Raw genomic sequence first — 20,095 nt, forward strand, 5'->3', positions numbered from 1 at the left:
TGAAAAAAAAAAAAAAAGCAACATTGTTTTGCTATTCCATCGATGGAGGGAAACCATCTACAGTAGTTCTCTCCCATCGATGGCAAAAGTATACGACATCGGCCATGAACCATCGATGATTTCGAATCATCGATGGCCATCCCTACCCAGGAGAGATGGAGGGGGAAGGGGGGTCAGACCAGGACCCTCCAGCTAGCCCGGGTAATTACTAACTGCCCCCCCCCCCCTCTTGGCGGCCCTGGTGCTAGTTGATCGTTGCTTAATAGTTGTACATCATATATTTTACTGTTCCTCAAGTTCATTGCTTAGTTTTATGCCAATCTGAGGAACTGAGTCATTTCATATCAATGGGAATAGTTTATTCAAGGTTACGTACTCCGGCAGGGTTTGCAGTTTGTGTCCTCAGTGGTAGATAAGAGTGTACAAAAAGACGTCAATATCAAACAACGAAACGAGGTACAAGACAAGGTCGTTGATAGCAGTATTTATGGGACATTATTTCCATGTCATTATTTGCGCTGTCCTACGTATTACGTCTACCAGCATACCAGTAAGGACGGCACAGGCGTGTTAGTGCCATGGCAGTGGCAGGGTACTGACGAGAATCCTGATTAATGTCCGAATTCTGCTTTAACAGAATAGAAACATATTTATAGTGGCCCAGAAGTAATGGAATTCTGCCTGAGATTAAGATCATGGTATACTAGTTAAAAACCCTACAAAATCCCAGCATGCGTGATTAGCACTGACCCCACTGCCGCTGGCAGCAGTGCGGTGTGTAGCCGATAGGCTACAATGGCCTACCGCCACCTCAGAATGGCGGTAGCCTGCTGCCCGATGTTGATATATTGGCCAGCTTAGAATCCCCATAGAAACCTATGGGGGAGGCAGCCGGCGTGGGTGCAGGAGGGAATCACATTGGGGCATACTTAATATTTGCGGCTAACCCCCGAAAAGATTTAGCCACAAATATAGAATGATAAATGGGCCCCCAAAGCCGGCCATACATCTACAGATTTATTGTCAGATCGGGCTGGTAGGAACAAAATCCTGGTAATGGATGAGAGTAAATGACAGTTGACCATTTGCTATGAAATGCTGGAAAACTGACAAACTGTCATTCAGATATTGCCAGGGTTTTGTTCCCACCAGCCCAATCTGACAATCGATCTGTAGATGTATGGCCAGCTTAAGACTTATGGCCTCCCATGTAGTTGTTTTGGACTCATTTGCAAATAAGACACTTTGTTCGCACAGGTCCAAAATCAGGCCCCCGTCCCCAATGGTGGGGGACAGCGCATGTGCAGTCCCCCTGTAGCGAGTGCCTTCTGTATAAAAGTCATACGCCGGGGCGCTCGCTGCCTGCCTTAGAGGCAGAGGGCGTTTTAGGGTGGGCACCCGGCGTTTTATGGGCATGCCCACAAAAAAGGTGGCCACACCCATAGAAATGCCGGGCAGACCCCTGCGAACGCAGTGTGCCCCAGCCATGCTTGGGGCGGGCAGATGATGTCACATGACCTCAGCGCCCGCACTCAATTTGCCGAAGACGGTTTGTCTGAAAAGTAAAGGTTATGGATGAGTGACAGTTGGTCAGTTTTCCCAGCATTTTCAAGCAAATGGTCAACTGTCATTTGCTCTCATCCATAACCAGGGTTTTGTTCCAACCAGACAGATCTGCAGATAAATCTGCGTGTGTATGGCCACCTTAAGTCCTGGCTTCGGGTGGCGGGTTGGCGTACATTCGCCGGGGCCTGAAAGTCGGCAGGACGACATGAGCATTAGGTCGGCAATTGGAAGGTCAACGTGGTTTTTCACATTTTTTCCGCATCTATGTCGACGTAAGACACCGTATAAGTGTATTGCGTCCCCCTCATATGTCTCGCTGCACTCGCACATCATTCTATTCTCCCTCCACACCATAGTGGATGGTAGGGTATGAAATAACACCTGTTTTTGGAGAAAAAAAATGTGAAAAACTCATGTCAACCTTTCCATTATCAAAATAATGCCAGTCTAACTATTTCATGTGTCATCATAATAAGCCCTGTTGACCTCTATCGTGTCCACCCCTCCTTGTCTTTCTTCACTTTCCCGCCCGTTTTTTCTCTAATATAGAATATTTTATTGTTTTATAAAATTTATTTCAGAACCAAACGTATTGTTGTAATCAATATTCTACATAAACGTGTTCATATTATCTTTCATTGCTAATAAAAAAAAAAAAAACCAGATTGCATGGGAAAAAATGACAGCTTCTGCAAAGTGAGAACTTTGAGCTGTGATAGTTTTACTTTCACTTTAAGCTGTGACAGTTTTTAGCCCACAAACTCTCCACTCCAACCCCCTGTCCCTATCTGCTCCTACCTCCAACCTCTGCCTTCACAGCTCACTCTCTCCATATCCAGCAAGTATAACAGATCAATCAATCATGTCCCTGCTGTTAAAATGGCGCGCTCTGCACCTCGTCCCTATGGCAACAGGCGGCCCCACCCCCAGCATGTTCGCGCGCTGTCACTTTAAGAAGTGACAGCGCACTTAGCAAATCAGCGGTCAGCGCGCCAAGAGTTAACCTCTCAGCGCGCTGCTTACTGCGTAGTGTCTGTCCCCACCCCAGCGCTGTGCACTGCAGCAGTGCAGTGTCCGTTACCTCAGAGGTGAAAGTGTGCTCCGCGCTGGTAGACTCTAGAGCGTGTGTCTTCCAGTATGTCCGAGTAGCCACCTTTACTCCAGAGCCCCCCCCCCCCCCCCCCACCGCTGTGAGGGGAGAGCCCGCGCTAAAGAACAGGACCGTGCTATTACTGTGCCGACCTAGCCGCGTCCTGAGTCCCCCGCCGTTGTCAGTCACCGCCGGAGGCCCGGAGCCTGCATAGACAGACCTCAATACTGCCACCTGCTGTCGATTGCATAGAGCTGCAGGAGCAGATAAGTAAAAGCACCATTACATCTGCTGAATATACTGCATACCTGTCGTACACCTGCCTGTTATACAGCGTATCTGTTTATCCTGCGTACTGTACCAAGTTAACCCTTTCAGTACCACTGTACGTTGTGTGCGTACCATTGAAAATAAACCACAACTCCTGCTTAAGTTTCTAAAGTGTGTCGGCTAACCACCACGCTAGCACCATCACCAGATACTCCGCCAACAAAAACTGCTTTCAATTTCTGTAATGACGTCTTTTAGCACACAAAGGGCAGAGGCACTAAGCTTCAAAAGTGATAAAACGGAGAGTGGTAAACAGCCAGCCAATCAGCTCCTGCCTGCCATGTCACAGACTGTGTGTTTGAAAAATGTCAGGCAGGAGCTGATTGGCTGGCTGTTTACCACTCTCCATTTTATCACTTTTGAAGCTTAGTGCATTCTGGCCCAAAGGGAATTAATTTGGTCTGTCAAGTGTCCTCTAGTAGTCAGTGGTGGTACGCCATCATAGGCAGGTATTCAATGACGTTTCTCGTTATGTGCAGCGAATCCTGTTTAGGACAATCGCAGGGTTCCGGAGGGCTCTCACTCTGACCGCGATTTTTAACCCCTGCAGCAGGCAGGGAGATGGAAGCCTGTTGGGGAGAAGGAGGGCTCCCGGGGACACAGGCAGCACAGGGCTGCCCCCCCCCCCCCCCCCCCCCGGAGAGCTGGCAGGGGACGCGGTGGAGGGAGCCGCTGCGCTGGTCCCACTCATGCATATGTAATGAGCGGGACCAGTGTGCCGTGAATATCTAATGAGCGGCTCCCCCCCCCCCCTGCTGGCGAATGTGTAAAAATAGCATGCCCCTTCACAAATAAAATTACTGATATTTTGACACACAAAAACCCTTTATTTTAAAAGAACACATTCCAGTTCCCCTTAAAAAGATGTTGAATGCAAAACGGTGAATCATGGCGAAAATCATGCTGAAAGCAGTTCTCCATCCTAGCATTGAATTACACTCTTGGCGAATCACAGTGAAAACCCATTGAAATACACCAGTGACTTGCAGCAAGCATGAAACGGAGAACTGGCTGGCATTCTCTGTTCGCATTCGGAAAACAGTGAACACTGAATAGGGTTTCAGTAAAAAAGATTCACCGCAGGGAGTGAAAACAGCCCGATTTGCAGAAAAAACTGTGAATTGGGAGCATTGAATACTGCCCATAGAGGTGATGAGTAGTTAGCCTTTTTATATAGATCAGGGTTGCCTACCCTCCCGGAATGGGTCACCCTCCCCCCCCCCCCCCCCCCCCGGAAAGGTGGCCAACCCTCCCGGATTCCTGGGAAACACGCTCCCCCCCCCCCCCCCCCTGATTGCGGCGTTTAAATTACCTTATGTCTGAGATCTCCAGGGAGGGGGTGGGGCTAAAGCTTCATAATCGCGTAATTTATCCCCGCCCCCCTCCACGGAGATAGGCAAATGGAGTAACTTTCCTGCATGGGGGCGGGGCTTAATGATGTCACGTTTAAGCCCCACCCCCGAACTCGTGCTGAAAGTCTCCTCTCCGGGCTTCTCCGGATAGATAGATACCCATCACCATATACCTGCCAGAATCTGTTTTCCAGAATTGTCTGCTATTGTAGTGTTCTCAACACTTGTGTCGTACCTAGAGGTGGCAACAAATGTCCTCACAGGGATACAGCCTCTATTATGCTTAGATTATAGGATAATGCTAGTGTGGTCTGTATTTCAGTCTCTCGTCCTGATAGAAAAATCCATTTAATAAGAAATATAAAAATGATTAACGATGATATGAGGACATACATTTTACCAATTGTTTTGGTTTCAACATAATCATTATGTCTGGCCATGATGTCCAATATGACGTGAATTGGAGTTTGGTGACAACCACAAAGTGGAAGTTTGAAGGCTCATCTTGCAGATATTCAGTCAGTTATTTCCAGGGCAGGTGCCGTCCCCACATTTATGGTGACATGGGAGCATTATATGACTTGGCACCCGGGTTCTCTAGTACCGTTCCCTGGCTCTTCCGATCAGGGAAGTCATTGGCAATGTATTTGCTGTAGGGATCTTGGTCATCCAGGTGTTTATGTCTCTTTGACCGGGTGGTGCTGACCAGAATGGCTACAATGATGAAGGAGAACATCCCAATCATGACCATCAGATAACAGGATGACGTAGTCAAAGTTCTCCGCGTTCATCGTGTCCTGTAGTTCGTTGTTTTCCATCGTGACGTTGTTGCGCCAGCTGTTCATGTAATTTTCGAAGATTTTCTTAAAGGCATTTTCCAACGTCTTTGTGAAGTTCCCTGGTTTGTACATGATTGTTGGTTCTGGTGGGGAAACCAGGAAATGTTGTAATCGAATAGTACTGTATGTAATACCCCTTTCAGACAGAAAAAAAGACCCGGGAATTTCCTGCTCTTGCCGTGTCGACCCGGGTTTTTCTCTGTCTGAAAGGGTCAACACGGGTCTAAAGTTCCAGGACTTCGACCCAGGTATTTACCTGGGTTTTTCCTGGGTCTGTATCCAAAAACCCGGGTCGCCGGCTGTCTGAAAAGGAAACGACCCGGGTTTTTGGGATTATTACACATTGTTAGGCACTGATTGGCTCTCCTGGTGGGGTGCTGGCTGATTGGTTGTGAGGATAGGCTTCTCTGATTGGCTGGGGAGGGCATGGCAATGGAGCTGGCCTCTGAGTTCATTAGGGAGCTGAAAAAGGATAGCATGGCCCACTGTAGAAGCAAGAGGTGAGAGCTGCTGGCAGTGAGAGGGGAGGAGGATATCGGCAAACAGATGACTGGGACAGTCAAAGATGCAACAGTGTACTCAAACATTGCAAATATACTGACAGCCATGTGAGGTAACATGTACCTTCCAGTATATAAAAACAATAAAACTTGTTTACAACATATCCTTGTGTCATGCCATGGTTAATGCAATGCAGTGAGCAGTCACCACCCACTTTGATGACCGCATCTCTGTGTGCCTTTAAACTGTCCTATTCTTATGACACACAGAGTTTTGCAGGAAAAATCCGGCTTCTGTGTGAAAGGGGTCGACACGGGAAATACCCGGGTTTTGCTCCTGTGTGAAAGGGGTCAGCCCCTTGCTGCCCAGTTGTACCCAGGTTTTTGTATCCGGGAAATACCTGGGTTTTTGGGATTTTTCTGTCTGAAAGGGGTATAAACCTTCATCGTTTCAATGTTCTCTATGGGGGTATTTAATGTTGGTTCACGGCTTTCATGCTGGCCCAACAGCCGTGACCCTGTCCCGTTCTCGGTCTGCTCGAGCGAGAATTTGCGGTCGGGATTCAATGTCCCGCCTGCGGTAGTATACAGGCAGTGTGATATTAGGCTGGGAGTTAGATTTGGGTGGGGTGTGTTTAAACTGAAATCTAAATTGCAGTGTAAGAAAAAAGCAGCCAGTATTTAACTTGCACAGAAACAAAATATCTCCCCCTGTGTAGTGTAGGTGGGTAGTGGGCAGGAAGGGCTATGTAGTGTAGGTGGGTAATGGGTAGGAAGGGCTATGTTGTTCGTGTGCAGGAAGGGCTATGTTGTGTAGGTGGGTAGTGTGCAGTTAAGGCTATGTAATATAGGTGGGCAGTGTGCAGGTAGGGCTATGTAGTGTAGGTGGGCAGTGTACAGGTAGGGCTATGTTGTGTAGGTGGGTAGCATGCAGGTAGGGCTATGTAGTGTAGGTGGGCAGTGTGCAGATAGGGCCATGTAGTGTAGGTGTGGGCAGTGTACAGGTAGGGCTATGTTGTGTAGGTGGGTAGCATGCAGGTAGGGCTATGTAGTGTAGGTGGGTAATGTGCCGGTAGGGCCTATGTAGTGTAGGTGGGTAGCATGCAGGTAGGGCTATGTAGTGTAGGTGGGTAGTGTGCAGGTAGGGCTATGTAGTGTAGGTGGGTAATGTGCAGGTAGGGCTATGTAGTGTAGGTGGGTAGCATGCAGATAGGGCTATGTAGTGTAGGTGGGTAATGTGCAGGTAGGGCTATGTAGTGTAGGTGGGTAATGTGCAGGTAGGGCTATGTAGTGTAGGTGGGTAGCATGCAGATAGGGCTATGTAGTGTAGGTGGGTAATGTGCAGGTAGTGCTATGTAGTGTAGGTGGGTAATGTGCAGGTAGGGCTATGTAGTGTAGGTGGGTAATGTGCAGGTAGGGCTATGTAGTGTAGGTGGGTAGCATGCAGATAGGGCTATGTAGTGTAGGTGGGCAGTGTGCTAGGTAGGGCTATGTAGTGTAGGTGGGCAGTGTACAGGTAGGGCTATGTTGTGTAGGTGGGTAGCATGCAGATATGGCTATGTAGTGTAGGTGGGTAATGTGCAGGTATGGCTATGTAGTGTAGGTGGGTAGCATGCAGATAGGGCTATGTAGTGTAGGTGGGTAATGTGCAGGTAGGGCTATGTAGTGTAGGTGGGTAGCATGCAGGTAGGGCTATGTAGTGTAGGTGGGCAGTGTGCAGGTAGGGCTATGTAGTATAGGTGGGTAATGTGCAGGAAGAGCAATATAGTGTAGGTGGGCAGTGTACAGGTAAGGCTATGTAGTGTAAGTGGGTAGCATGCAGGTAGGGCTATGTAGGTGGGTAGTGAACACTTACTGTATAAAGTTGCAATGAATTCCTCTCTCCTGATCATTCCATACTTCCACCAGTCACATGTAGCACTCCGCTATATATACCCCAGCTTTATCTTATCTACAACATTAGCCCAAATATTAGCATAAGACACAAATATTAATTGTCCAGAAACTTTTCATCCTGACCATGTGATATAGAAGTCATGACCTTGAGGCTTTTAAATTGCTTGTGTGTGTGTGTGTGTGTATGTATGTATGAATTGTATGTATGTGTATATATATATATATATATGTGTGTGTATATAAACATTGTATAGATCGACACTGCTGCTGAAAGTTGTAATGGTCCGTGGTGCCTTCCAGATAGTGTGGCCATTCCCGGGATCGGGATCCCGGGATTTGGCCTAAAAAAGTCCGGGATTTCAATCTGGGGATTGGAGAATCCAATCCCGGGATTTCGGGATTAGACTGCGCATGCGCAGTCTAATGCCGGGCAGCGTCTGAGCACTCGCTCAGACGCTGCCGGCTGTTCCGGTAACCTGACCCGTCGTGCGGCCTGCGTAGCGTGACAGTAGAGGTCACGCTGCGCAGGCCACACGTCACCAGTGACCGCCTACCCGCCTCTTCTCCGCCGCCCGCCTGCCTGCCTCCGCCCGCCTGCTGTCTTCTATGGAGGTGCACCGTGCACCTCCAAACCCACTCCCGGCCGCCTGCCCGCACCCTAATGTAAGTAGATGTGCGGGTCGGCCGGGGTGGGTCCTATGCTAAAAATGTTTTTTTTTTTTTGGTGGGGATGCCAATCCCGGGATTGAGCATTTTTCGATCCCGGGATTGAAAAAATGCCCCGGGATTGGCATCCCTACTTCCAGAGAAGTTGCAATATGCACAATGTCCTATTGTGGCTGGCGAATCAGCTCCAATAAGCAGGCGGCACTCCAACGGCAGAAAGTTACAAAAGTGCAATTTTTTATTTCCAAATAGCCATTGCCTACGTTTCAAGACCAAAGTCTTTTCATCAGGGCGTGTAGCTTGAAACACAAAAAGTGCAGTGCAGAAGCACTTTTTGTGTTTCCAGCTACACACCCTGATGAAAAGACTTCGGTCTTGAAACGTAGGCAATGGCTATTTGAAAATAAAAAATTGCACTTTTGTAACTTTCTGCCGTTGGAGTGCCGTCTGCTTATTGGAGCTGATTCGCCCGCCACAATAGGACATTGTGCATGTGTGTGTTATATATATATATCTTGATAAAGGGATTTACCTCCCGAAACGTTGATACCACTCCTTGGAGTCGTCTGGCATTATTTTGCTTATTTGATACAAGTCTTCTGAGTGCCGCCTTTGAAACCCACATTATTTATCCCTGTGATCAGGGACAGAGGGCAACTGGAGCAGTCGTTCAGACTAGACTACGCTAGTGCCGGTTCCTGCACTTCATATATATATATATATATATATATATACACTTTTTCCGTTCAGCCCGGCACTCGTTCATATAAACAGCCACCCTGAGTGCCCTGTGGGAAGATTTGTAGTCCTTAACCGCAATACAGGCAGCGGCACTCCAAGGATTTAAAATAGTGCTTTAATTGTGCTCCGACGTTTCGGGGTGGCGTGACCCCGGGGTGGTCTGACTGTTATTTTATGCCTTGAAAATGGGGTCACGCCACCCCGAAACATTGGAGCACAATCAAAGCACTTTTTTTAAATTCCTTGGAGTGCCGCTGCTGTATTGCTGTTAAGGACAATATGGCAAAAAGTTCAAAAGTTCCGGTGCCAGGCACATAATAGGATAATAGAAAGCACTTACCCCCTCTTGGAAGGATTAGAACCGCACACGGATAGAGGTGAAGAAAAAACGTGGTTTAATGCAAGTACTTAATTGCACAAAGTGACAGCTGCAGACAGCTGCAGACCTGACAGCTGTTTCAACTGCATGCAAGCAATTTTCACACCTCTGATTGCATGCAGTTGAAACAGCTGTCAGGTCTGCAGCTGTCACTTTGTGTAATTATGTACAAAGTGACAGTTCTTTCTTCACCTTCATCCGTGTGCCGGTTCTAAGCCTTCCAAGATTTTTACTGTACTTCTGGGTTATACAAGTGAGATTAATGGCTATTATTTAAAAAAAAACAGCCAGTTAAAATTTTATCCATACTAAGGTCAATAGATTATGCCTTCACCCCTTATAAATTAGGACCATATTCTCATCCCCTCATTAGGTATATCCCCCCCCCCCCCCCCCAGTCATACATGAATAGACACTGCTGAGCATCCCCCCACTGCGCTGAAAACAGGGTGTGGCTTCACAGCAGCGAGGCCACGCCCCCAAAATTTTGCGGACCTGCACTCAGATGTTGGGAGGTATGCCATTGGGCTTAATGGGCAGTTGGCCAGTGGCCCAAGGATTATAGGGGCCCCAATGGGGAAGACGGCACTGCCCTGGGGAGCGTCTGTAGGTGGAGGGGATATGGGCAGCGGCGTAGTAGTGCTATTTGGACGGACGCTCAGCCAATCATAGTCTGCCCAGTATTTTAAAAATCAGCAGCGTTTCCCACCAGGCAAATAGCTCTACAAGCTCCCAGCCGCAGCTGCGGGCCCGGGCAGTGGCTTCCAGGCAGCGGGGACCTGGGGAGCCAGTCTTTTAAAAAATCAGCAGCGCTTCCCGCCCACCGGCAAATAGCGCTACATCAAGCTCCCAGCCCCACGCTGCCAGGCTCGCCGCCGTTGTTGCTGCACATAGGTGGGTGGAGGGGGGTTGTGAGGGGGGGGGGGGGGGGCCTCAAATTATTTTGCCCAGGGGCCCACTCAACTTTTAAGATGCCCTGCATGATGCAACACAGGGTGGCAGTCCGTGACAGGAAGAGGGTGACAGGGGCAGCAGTGGCCCCCTTAGTCAACTGCACCTTTTGTACCAACGGTAGTTCTGCGTCGGCTCGACCAATCGCCTGTGCTGCAGGACAGGTGGGAGCTTATTGAATATTGATACATCTGGCCCGTACACACTGCTTTCACCCCTGACCCCCCCCCCCCCCCCCTTGTTCAAATATTCTTGTAATCCAGGATTAATAACTTTTTATTTCAGTTTTTTACATATACAGTATAATTGTTGACTTTGACAGGGCACAATGCCTATCCCGGACCACTCCCATCTGCTACCATATGCAATATGCATTCTAGACTATTATACACGGGTTTTCTTTCATAGCAACCTAAATAAGCACACAGTCTGAGTTACTCTCCCAATCTGTTTTCATGTATCAGGCAAGTGGTACTTTGGAAAAAGACTGGGACCGTGACCCCAGATTCCATCATATTGCAGGTATTAATATACTGTTCTTCCAAGGCATCATGAGACCGGGATTTGACTGCAGTCACCAAAACCGCAATGATTAAGAAGGAAAATATGGCTATAAAAACCATAATGAATGTGACGGCTCCAACAACATCATCCTGGCCCCAGCTCCCCTGCGTCCTCTCATCTCTGTGGGTTGAGTTTTGGCGGGCCTCATCAAAGACGGTGAGCAGTGATTTAACAGCGCCCTCCAGTGGTGATATCACATTGACGGCTTCTGGCATGCCAGAGGCTGGCTTTCCGAAATGTGAAAACACAAATGTTAGTCATCAAACAAGATATAGTACCCCTTATACATGGCAGCTGCAAATGGCCAATGTCCCAAAAGGTGTCTGATCATCCCTCAGCAAAACATGAATAAAGTTAGAAACTAGGGGGTAAAGCTTCTAAAAATGAAAAATAGAGGTGTGTTCCATAGCAACCAATAAGATTCTATCCATCCTTTTATAGCATGCAAAAGGAAAATGATAGAATATGGTTGCTATAGGCAACACCCACGCTGTTCATTTTTTAGAAACTTTAGAAAATGTACCTCAAAATTAAGCAATTATAAAAATTGAGGGCATACAAGATACGGTTAACAAAAAAACTTTGATGAAAGTGTAGCCACTTGACACACAAGGTAAAGGGAGCCATTTTGTTGTGCATATAGCTGTAGCATATCAATGCACCAGTGACATCTCACAAAATGGCTGCTAGGTTTGTTTGTTGGTGACAAACACATTATTAAATATATCCTGGGTATTGGTGGTCCAGATTTGAGAGGCTACTGTCACAATTAGGACTGCTTTTGACCCAATCTACCAGGCTGACAGATTGTATGTGCCATTCTCCAATTCTCTGCTTTGAATGGGCACCTCGCAGTAGCAAAAATGTGGGAACAGGAAAGGCCTAAGGGACAGGCTGGTGCTTTTTAGTGCTAGGTTTGCCCCTGTGATACAGATATGTCCTCTCTATGACATGACCACACACCCCTGTTCTGATACTATTATTTAGAAATTGACTGTGACATCATGTATACTAGCAGTGGCGGCTCAAGAGGGGGAGGTGCAGCACATTTTAGAATTCAAATAGAGAAGCCACACCCACTGCCACCAACAGCCATACCAAATTGACTTACCAGCAGTGGGTGTGGCTTCCATATTGAATTTTGAACTGTGCTGCAGCTCCTCCTCTGGAGCCTCCCCTTGCTCGTGAACTATGGTGATTCATAAAATGAACTATTGCAATTTTATGGGGCATAATATTAATAACTATCTAGATGCTTTGGGACAGGGGCCCCTTCAACATGTTGTTATGGAGCCCATCAAGTTCTGGTTGCGCCCATGGCTGTGTGCACACAGATTTCGGGACAGGTGTTGGTGCAGGGGACAAGGGGTGGTATGTATCAAACTGTAAATTACAGTAAAGGTGCCCATACACAGGTCCAATTTGGGATGATTTTAGCCAATTCCGATGGATCGTGATGATATTTTGGGTGAAATTAAACCAAATTCATGTTTGACATATTATATAGTATATTGCCCTGCACAACTTTGCACCTACTACATGTTAATGTACTGTGCCTCCTTATATCAAGTCAACATCTTTATATATATCTAGTGTCCGTGAGTCTCCGAAACACTGCCATCTGCTGGCAGAAAGTGAAACTACATCTCTTTCTCACACATGCAAACACAGAAGGTAGCAGACTAGCTTTCAAAGCCTTTGCTTCAAGCGGGCTGACTAGTTGGTGTATATATATATATATATATATATATATCCCATGAGTGCTTATCCTCATGGTTAATAGGTACATACTGTATTCACTTTCACCGTTTCATGTCACCCCGTTAATACTGATAGCTGCTTAAATGACCTTGAATCTGTGAGTGACCTTGAAGATGCATAGGAAGCAACAGTGACATCTAAAGACATTTCTCTCATTAAGGAGAAGTACCATGTATTTTGTAAGATCATGTACGTATGACATAACAAAATAATACAATTATCTTTCATTTACCACCATATTAGATGCCCCATTTCCATACGTCTATAAACTAATGCTACCATTCTTTCTAGTCACTTACCCTGTATTGGGCGCAGTGAGGTGCGATCTCTCTGCCTGCTGCTGGCTGCGATAATGCAGGCATCTCAATAGCACTGACATGCCTGGGTATAAGGAAATTTCCCGGATTACGTTTGATCCTCACATCACGGGACTAATCCCACTCTATGCTATTTTAATAAAATGCTGTAACATAGCACCGGCCTGAGAGCACTACAAGTACATACATTAAAATCAGACAACACATGATCTGCAGATTGCACAGGGCATTATTACGGAATGATGGAGAAACTCTTAAGACTGTAGCACAGTTTCCTATCCTCCCAGAATGGCCAGGAGGGTCCCGGAAATCGGGTCCCCTGCTGGCCCCACAGAAAGGGGTTTAAGCTTTCCGGAATGCTGTACATCTCCCGCGACCCCTCATCGTCGGCGGGGGTTCCCTTTCCATGCCTTCAGTGGCCCCGCCCCCCTGCCTCAAGGAAGTGGCTTCCCTTTCTTCTGGAGAGGGAAGCCAGAAAGTAGCCAACCCTGGACTGTAGTGACAATGGAGGGTATTCAGACCTGATCGCACGTTTGTGAATGCGCAAACATAGACTGCAATGCATCGTGAGAACAGCGGAGAAAATCACAGGCACAAACCTCCCTGCAGTTGAGGACATCTACCATGCCAGGGTGCTGAAACGAGCAGGCAAGGGGCGGGATGTTATAACATCCGCGGCCCCCCTTCGCCGGACATCGCATTTTTAATAACGGCATATGCTGTAACATATGCCGTTATTAACGCAAGGGACAGCTCTTGCGGTAAGAGCTGTCCCTTGCGATGCGGTGCCGGTGCTGGACTTCCGGGTCTGTGACCCGGGAGTCCATCTGCGCATGCGCAGACCCCGGCGCCGGCCGCAGGGCACGCTGGGAGGGATCCGTGACGGATCCCTCAAACAGCGCTGCGGTAAGAAGCCCATAGGCTTCTGCAGGGATTCGCCAGCTTTTGCTGGCGATTCCCTCCGCAGCGCTGACACTGCGGAGGCACAATATAGCATATAGAGATGCGGTAGAAACCCCGAAAACGGGGTTTTTACCGCATCTCTGCTATATAGAATCTCGCCCGCGATCATTGAGGATGCGTCCCACCACCGCGAATAACCTGTTCAGGAGTCTACTGTCTGGTTCAGTTTAAAGCCTACGAGGACCACTAGGCACAGGAACAGTTTTCCCCCCAGGCAGCAATCCTAGTTAATACCTCATTAGTCAATTCCTCGCTAGTCAAATACCCCCCCCCCCCCCCCCCCCCCCCCCCCGACCACACAGACATCTAATTTTAAGTGCTACATCCCTGTTTCGTGGTGATGTATTGTACTATATGTATTGTTCTATTTGTCACAATGAGCGGTAGTTATCGGAAACAAATTCCTGTGTATTATGCATGTTGTATTGATACACCTGACAATAAACTGACTCTGATTCTGAGCGATTATTGATAGACTGTGCAAGAATACGGATCATAGCGAGCATGTGCGAGGCCATACTGCGATAACATTTTATTTGTTTGCTGACCGTATGCAAATTGATTGACAGGTAACCGGTGTTTTCTCAGAGTGTCAAGGAAAATGCAGGCGTGCCCAGGCATTAGAAGAGAAGTTGGTGTGACATCAGCTCCGGCTCCGAGCGGCCTTTACCTTTCGCAGCCGCCACTTAGTCCTGATCTACGCACAGACTGCACACACATTGGAGAATCGATGGTGAGGGGCTTGCCAATGGATTTGCAGCTGATCCAGATAATTATCGCAAGCATGCTAAGCAATTTGCAGGCTTGCACAGGGCGGGATTTTACCTGATTGCAAGGCTCGACAAATTAGCAGCCCAGCGATCAGGCCTGAATAACCTCGGTAATACCGCTTTCACATCACTCATACCCCTTTCAGACTGCAAATGCCAGGTCGCACCTGGGATTGGGACACGGGTCCGTCCTGGTTGCAACCTGGCATTTGCAGTGTGAAAGCTCCCCACAGCCACCCGGCCTATTGCACATCATCGGGCAGGGGCAACACTTGGAGCTGACGCTGTCTCCAAGTGCTAGCTCCTTCATAGTGTGAATGGAACACAAGTTGTTTGACCCCGGGTTACCTGTTCACACTGCACAGCAACTTGGGTCAGTGCCATGTTCAACCCTGGTCAGTGGTGATTTTACACTGCTTATCAACATGGGCTGACACGGCCAGTGCTTTTCTTCAGCAGGAACATCTTATTAAATATGACATTATCATGTACTGGGTTCCTGAACCTGTTCTCGTCCAAAATGTACTTTCCATAAGATTTATTTATTTAGTAACAGTTTCTTATATAGCGCACACATATTCCACAGCGCTTTACAGAGAATAGGTGAACATTCACATCAGTCCCTGCCCCAGTGGAGCTTACAATCTATATTCCCTACCACATGTACACGCACACACAGACATTCTAGGGTTAATATGTTGGGATCCAATTAACTTACTTTAAAGTCACCTGTGAGTGCCTTATGCTGGGTACACACCAGGACGACTAGGGCCCGATCCCCTCAATCTAGATCCAATTCCGACCAATTGGATGTAGATTGTGTGGTGATTGGGCCCTTTTCTGTCCTGGTGTGGACCGATACCGATCCGATGCGCGGTCCCGCGGGTCGGTTGGTCGTTATTCAGATCCTACCTGCTGCAGGTAGGATCTGAATAACACCATACTGCCAGGTGCGGGTCGCCATTGGATCGGACCCGCTCACTGTGCACATCATGAGCGGGTCGTGCCCCTCCGCGTCACCGTGAGCGGGTCGGACGAGACACTGACGACCCGCTCACGATGTGCATCGTGAGCGGGTCGTCGTGGTGTGTACCCTGCATTAGTTTCTCTTTTTCTCTCCCTATCTCTCTCTCTCCCTCTCTCCCTCTCCTTTTCCCGGACAAAAGTAGGCATCCCTGGGTTTAAGCCAGATCTAACCTGGGATTTTGATCCCGGGTCCTATCCAGCTAAAACCCAACTCTGACCCTGAACCCAGGTTGCCATTTTACACAGACGACCCCTGGTTAAATTTTCTTATAACCCTGACTTGCCGAATCGGTCGACCTGAGTTATTCAGTTTGGTGCTTTCACACTGCACCTTGACTCGGCAACAATCGTGAAGTGTGAAAGGGGAATTACCCAACACATAGTAACTCTGGGGTCTCTGTTTTAATGGGAAAGATACTTAGGTTCTTATCAGCCAAATAAATGGGACGGCCATCGATAGTTAAAACCATCGATGGTCATATATAACATTTTATGCTACCATAGATGTGTGGTTTGCCCTATCTCCATCGATGGCAATAGCGTTGATGGCCATTTCTAATCTATATTGATTATTTTATTAAAAGTAAGTGACAAAATACCTGTCTGTAATGTCACTGTATCACTATTCTAAGACCATAGCGCTATATGTAGGCTTCACCACATGGTGGCGCCACATCACTGCATCTTACAGGCTTCCCTTACACATAGGCAGAAATCAATGTCTTATCATTTTATTCTCTGTATCTATAGACTAGGTATGTGCACAGGCCACTTTTTTCACGTTTTGGGTTCTGTTTACCTTTAGGTTTTGGGTTCTAATGGGTTATGCCAAAACACACCCTAAACGTTTTGGGTTTTGGGTTCTGATTTTTTTTTTTTTTAAAGCATAAAAACTGCTAAAATCGCAGATAACATTCATTTCCACTCATTTCCAGTCTATTCTGAACACCTCACACCTCACAATTTTGTTTTTAGGAGAAGTTTGCGCCGAGGAAGCTGGATAACTATGCTAAGCCACACTATGCTAAGTGTGCAGCACAAACACGTGGCTCATCTAGGAGTGGCACTGCAGCGGCAGACAGGATGGCAGTTTGAAAAACTAGGCCCCAAAAGGCCCCTATCTGGCTTGATCATGTTTACCACAAGCCGAGGAGCAGTGGGTGATTTGTGCAGCAATGCAATAGCTGCACTGCAGAGCTGCAAAGGAACAGAACCTACTGATCAGATATAACCTGGCGATGACCAGCCGAGGAGCAGTGGGCAATTCGTGCAGCAATGCAATACCTGCACTGCGGAGCTGCAAAGGAGTGGAACCTTCTGACCAGCCAAGGTGCAGTGGGCGATTCATGCAGCTTACATATTAATGACTCTCAGCAGTGGAATTTCTCAGCTCTGATTATTACCACTTGAGCGCAAACAGTTGTATGTGATTAAAGACGAGTCCACTTACTGTATCTCACCTATCAATGACTCTCAGCAGTGGGATTAATGAATGGTGATGCAAGATGGAATTGTCCTTGGGCAGAAATAGGACTTGCTCACTTTAACAAACCAAACATTTCAGCGACAGGGCCTACAAAACTGTGGCTGAAATGATTGGTTTGTTTGGGCCCCCACACAAAAAAAACTTCATATCTCCCTGTATAAACTGGCTCTACAGAGATGTCATTGTCACTTGTCATACTCCTCCTCTGATTCCTCGCCCCCTTCAGTGTGTTCTTCCTTATCCTCACAGATTATCAATTCGTCCCCTCTGGACTCCACAATCACAGGTCCGGTTATAATCTCGAGGCAATTCCGGGTCTTCATTGAATAATTGATAATTCATTTTTATAAACATCATCTCCACATTTTGCGGAAGCAACCTCCTTCGCCGCTCAATGAACAGGCTGCACTAAAAACTCTTTCGGAGTACACACTGGAGGGGGGACAACTCAGGTAAAATAGAGCCAGTTTGTACAGGGGCTTCCAAACAGCCTTTTTTCCTGCCAGTACATGTAAGCACCGTCTGACATGTCTACTTGGATGCTGTCACCAAAGTAATCCTCCACCATTTTTTAATGGTGACAGCATACAATGCAGCGACAGTAGACATGTCAGCAATCATTGACAAGTCCTTTAGTCCGGACCAGATGTCCAAACTCCCTCCTCCTGCCTGCCCTGCATCCTCGCCAGCGGGTTGTGTGGGAAATCGCAGCTGTTTCCTCACAGGTGTGGGAGAAAATGAAGGAGCAGCTGTGGCCGTGTCACGGTCCCCTTCAGATGACAATCTCCTGACCAGCACCTTTGTAGACTTGTGTCCGCCGGAAACAGAAACACACCATACGCTTTAAACCGAGGATCGAGCACGGTGGCCAGAATGTATTCCTCTGACTTTAACAGACTGACCACCCTCGTATCCTGGCAAAGCATATGGAGGGCTTCATCCACAAGAGCTACATGCTTTGCGGAATCGCAACGCTTTTGCTCCTCCTTCACTTTCTTCAGCTGCTTCTGCAACAGCCTGATCAGGGGAATCACCTGACTCAAGCTGGCAGTGTCGGAACTGACTTCACTTGTGGCAAGTTCAAATGGCTGGAGAACCTTGCACAACACGGAAATCAGCCTCCACTGCGCTTGAGTCAGGTGCAGCCCTGCTCCTCTGCCTATGTCATAGGTGGCCTTGTAGGCTTGAATGGCCTTTTGCTGCTCCTCTATCCTCTGTAGCATATAGAAGGAGAAGTTCCAGCGCAGTTTGAGTAGTTTTTGCTGCCGTTCCAGCCTTCGGCAGACAGTGGCAGAATGCCGAAAGTGTCCGCAAATTTTGCGGGCCACCGCATGCATCTCCTGCACGCTCCTGTCACTTCTGATGAAATGCAGCACCACCAAATTTATTGTGTGGGCAAAACATGGCATGTGCTTGAAATTGCCCATGTGTAATGCCCGCACAATGTTACTGGCGTTGTCCGACACCACAAATCCCCAGGAGATTCTAAGGGGGGTAAGCCACTGGGAGATGATTTCCCTCAGTTTCTCTAAGAGGTTGTCAGCATTGTGCCTCTTCCTGAAACCGGTGATTCACAGCGTAGCCTGCCTTGGAAGGAGCTGGCTTGCAGGAGATGCTGCTGCGGAAAGCGATGCATCTACCCAGTGGGCTGTCACAGTCATATAGTCCTTAGTTTGCCCTGATCCACTTGTCCACATGTCCGTAGTTAAGTGGTACAGCCACATTTTTCAGGGCACTGAGGACACTTTTTCTGACGTCTCTGTACATCCCGGGTATCGCCTGCCTAGTGAATTGGAATCTAGACGGGATTTGGTAACGGGGACACAATACCTCCATCAACCATCTAAATCCCACTCCACTGATGGTGGACACTGGAAGCACGTCTAACACCAACATAGCTGTCAAGGCCGCAGTTATCCACTTTGCCATAGGATGACTGCTGTCGTATTTCCTCCTCATGGCAAACAACTGTTGGACGTCAATTGTCAGAATAACCCCCAAAGAGTGGAAGGGAAAAGTGAACAAGCATCAGGGATGTCCGTAGCCTGGAGAGGATTGTCAGGAAAAGACCATTCAAAAATGTGGGGGAGCTTCACAAGGAGTGGACTGAGGCTGGAGTCAGTGCATCAAGAGCCACCACACACAGGCAGATCCTGGACATGGCCTTCAAATGTCATATTCCTCTTGTCAAACTGAAAAACAAACACAGAAGCGTCTTACCTGGGCTAAAGAATAAAAGATCTGGTCTGTTGCTCAGTGGTCCAAAGTCCTCTTATCTGATGAGAGCAGATTTTGCATCTCATTTGGAAGCCAAGGTCCCAGAGTCTGTAGGAAGAATGGCGAGGCACACAATCTAAGATGCTTGAAGTCCACAGATGTGTTGATTTGGGGAGCCATGTCATCTGCTGGTGTTGGTCCACTGTGCTTTATTAAGCCCAGAGTCAACACAGCCGTCTACCAGGACATTTTAGAGCACTTCATGCTTCCTTCAGCAGACCAGCTTTATGGAGACATCATTTTCCAGCAGATCTTGGCACCTGCCCACACTGCCAAAAGTACCAAGACCTGGTTCAATGACTATTGGATTACTGTGCTGGATTGGGCAACAAAATTGCCTGACCTGAACCCCATAGAGAATCTATGGGGCATTGCCAAGAGAAAGATGAGAGACATGAGACCGAACAATGCAGAAGAAGGACGACATTTCTGTATTTAAATTATTATTTTTTTTAATTGATTTTATGTAATATTCTAATTTTCTGAGAAGTTGGATTTGGGGTTTTCATAACCTGTAAACCTGTATACAGTGGGGCAAAAAAGTATTTGGACAGACAAATTAGGAGCCACCACGTCAACCGTCCCAGAGTTTAATCGGTGTGCCTGTAGAGAAGATGTTTA

At 47.6% G+C, this 20,095-nt stretch overlaps 1 protein-coding gene and 1 long non-coding RNA gene across 6 annotated transcripts in view; both read right to left on the bottom strand.

The window, feature by feature from the left end:
- Positions 1-2,396, bottom strand: part of LOC146059492 (uncharacterized) — a 155,116-nt gene extending 152,720 nt beyond the window's left edge. For all 5 annotated transcript variants that reach the window (XR_014470254.1, XR_014470253.1, XR_014470257.1 and 2 more), the window contains exon 1: positions 2,365-2,396. This is a non-coding gene — a long non-coding RNA (uncharacterized LOC146059492). The remainder of the gene's footprint in view (positions 1-2,364) is intronic.
- A 2,407-nt stretch (positions 2,397-4,803) lies between these two features.
- Positions 4,804-5,363, bottom strand: LOC146058699 (potassium voltage-gated channel subfamily E member 2-like). Its single transcript, XM_083170956.1, is given in 2 exon segments — positions 4,804-5,095; positions 5,097-5,363. Coding segments are annotated over 2 exon segments (357 nt in total). The 5' UTR covers positions 5,250-5,363; the 3' UTR covers positions 4,804-4,891.
- Positions 5,364-20,095: the final 14,732 nt, after the last annotated feature.

The sequence above is a fragment of the Crinia signifera genome, chromosome 2 (genome assembly GCF_055691185.1).
Source record: "Crinia signifera chromosome 2, ASM5569118v1, whole genome shotgun sequence".
NCBI classification, from domain to species: domain Eukaryota; kingdom Metazoa; phylum Chordata; class Amphibia; order Anura; family Myobatrachidae; genus Crinia; species Crinia signifera.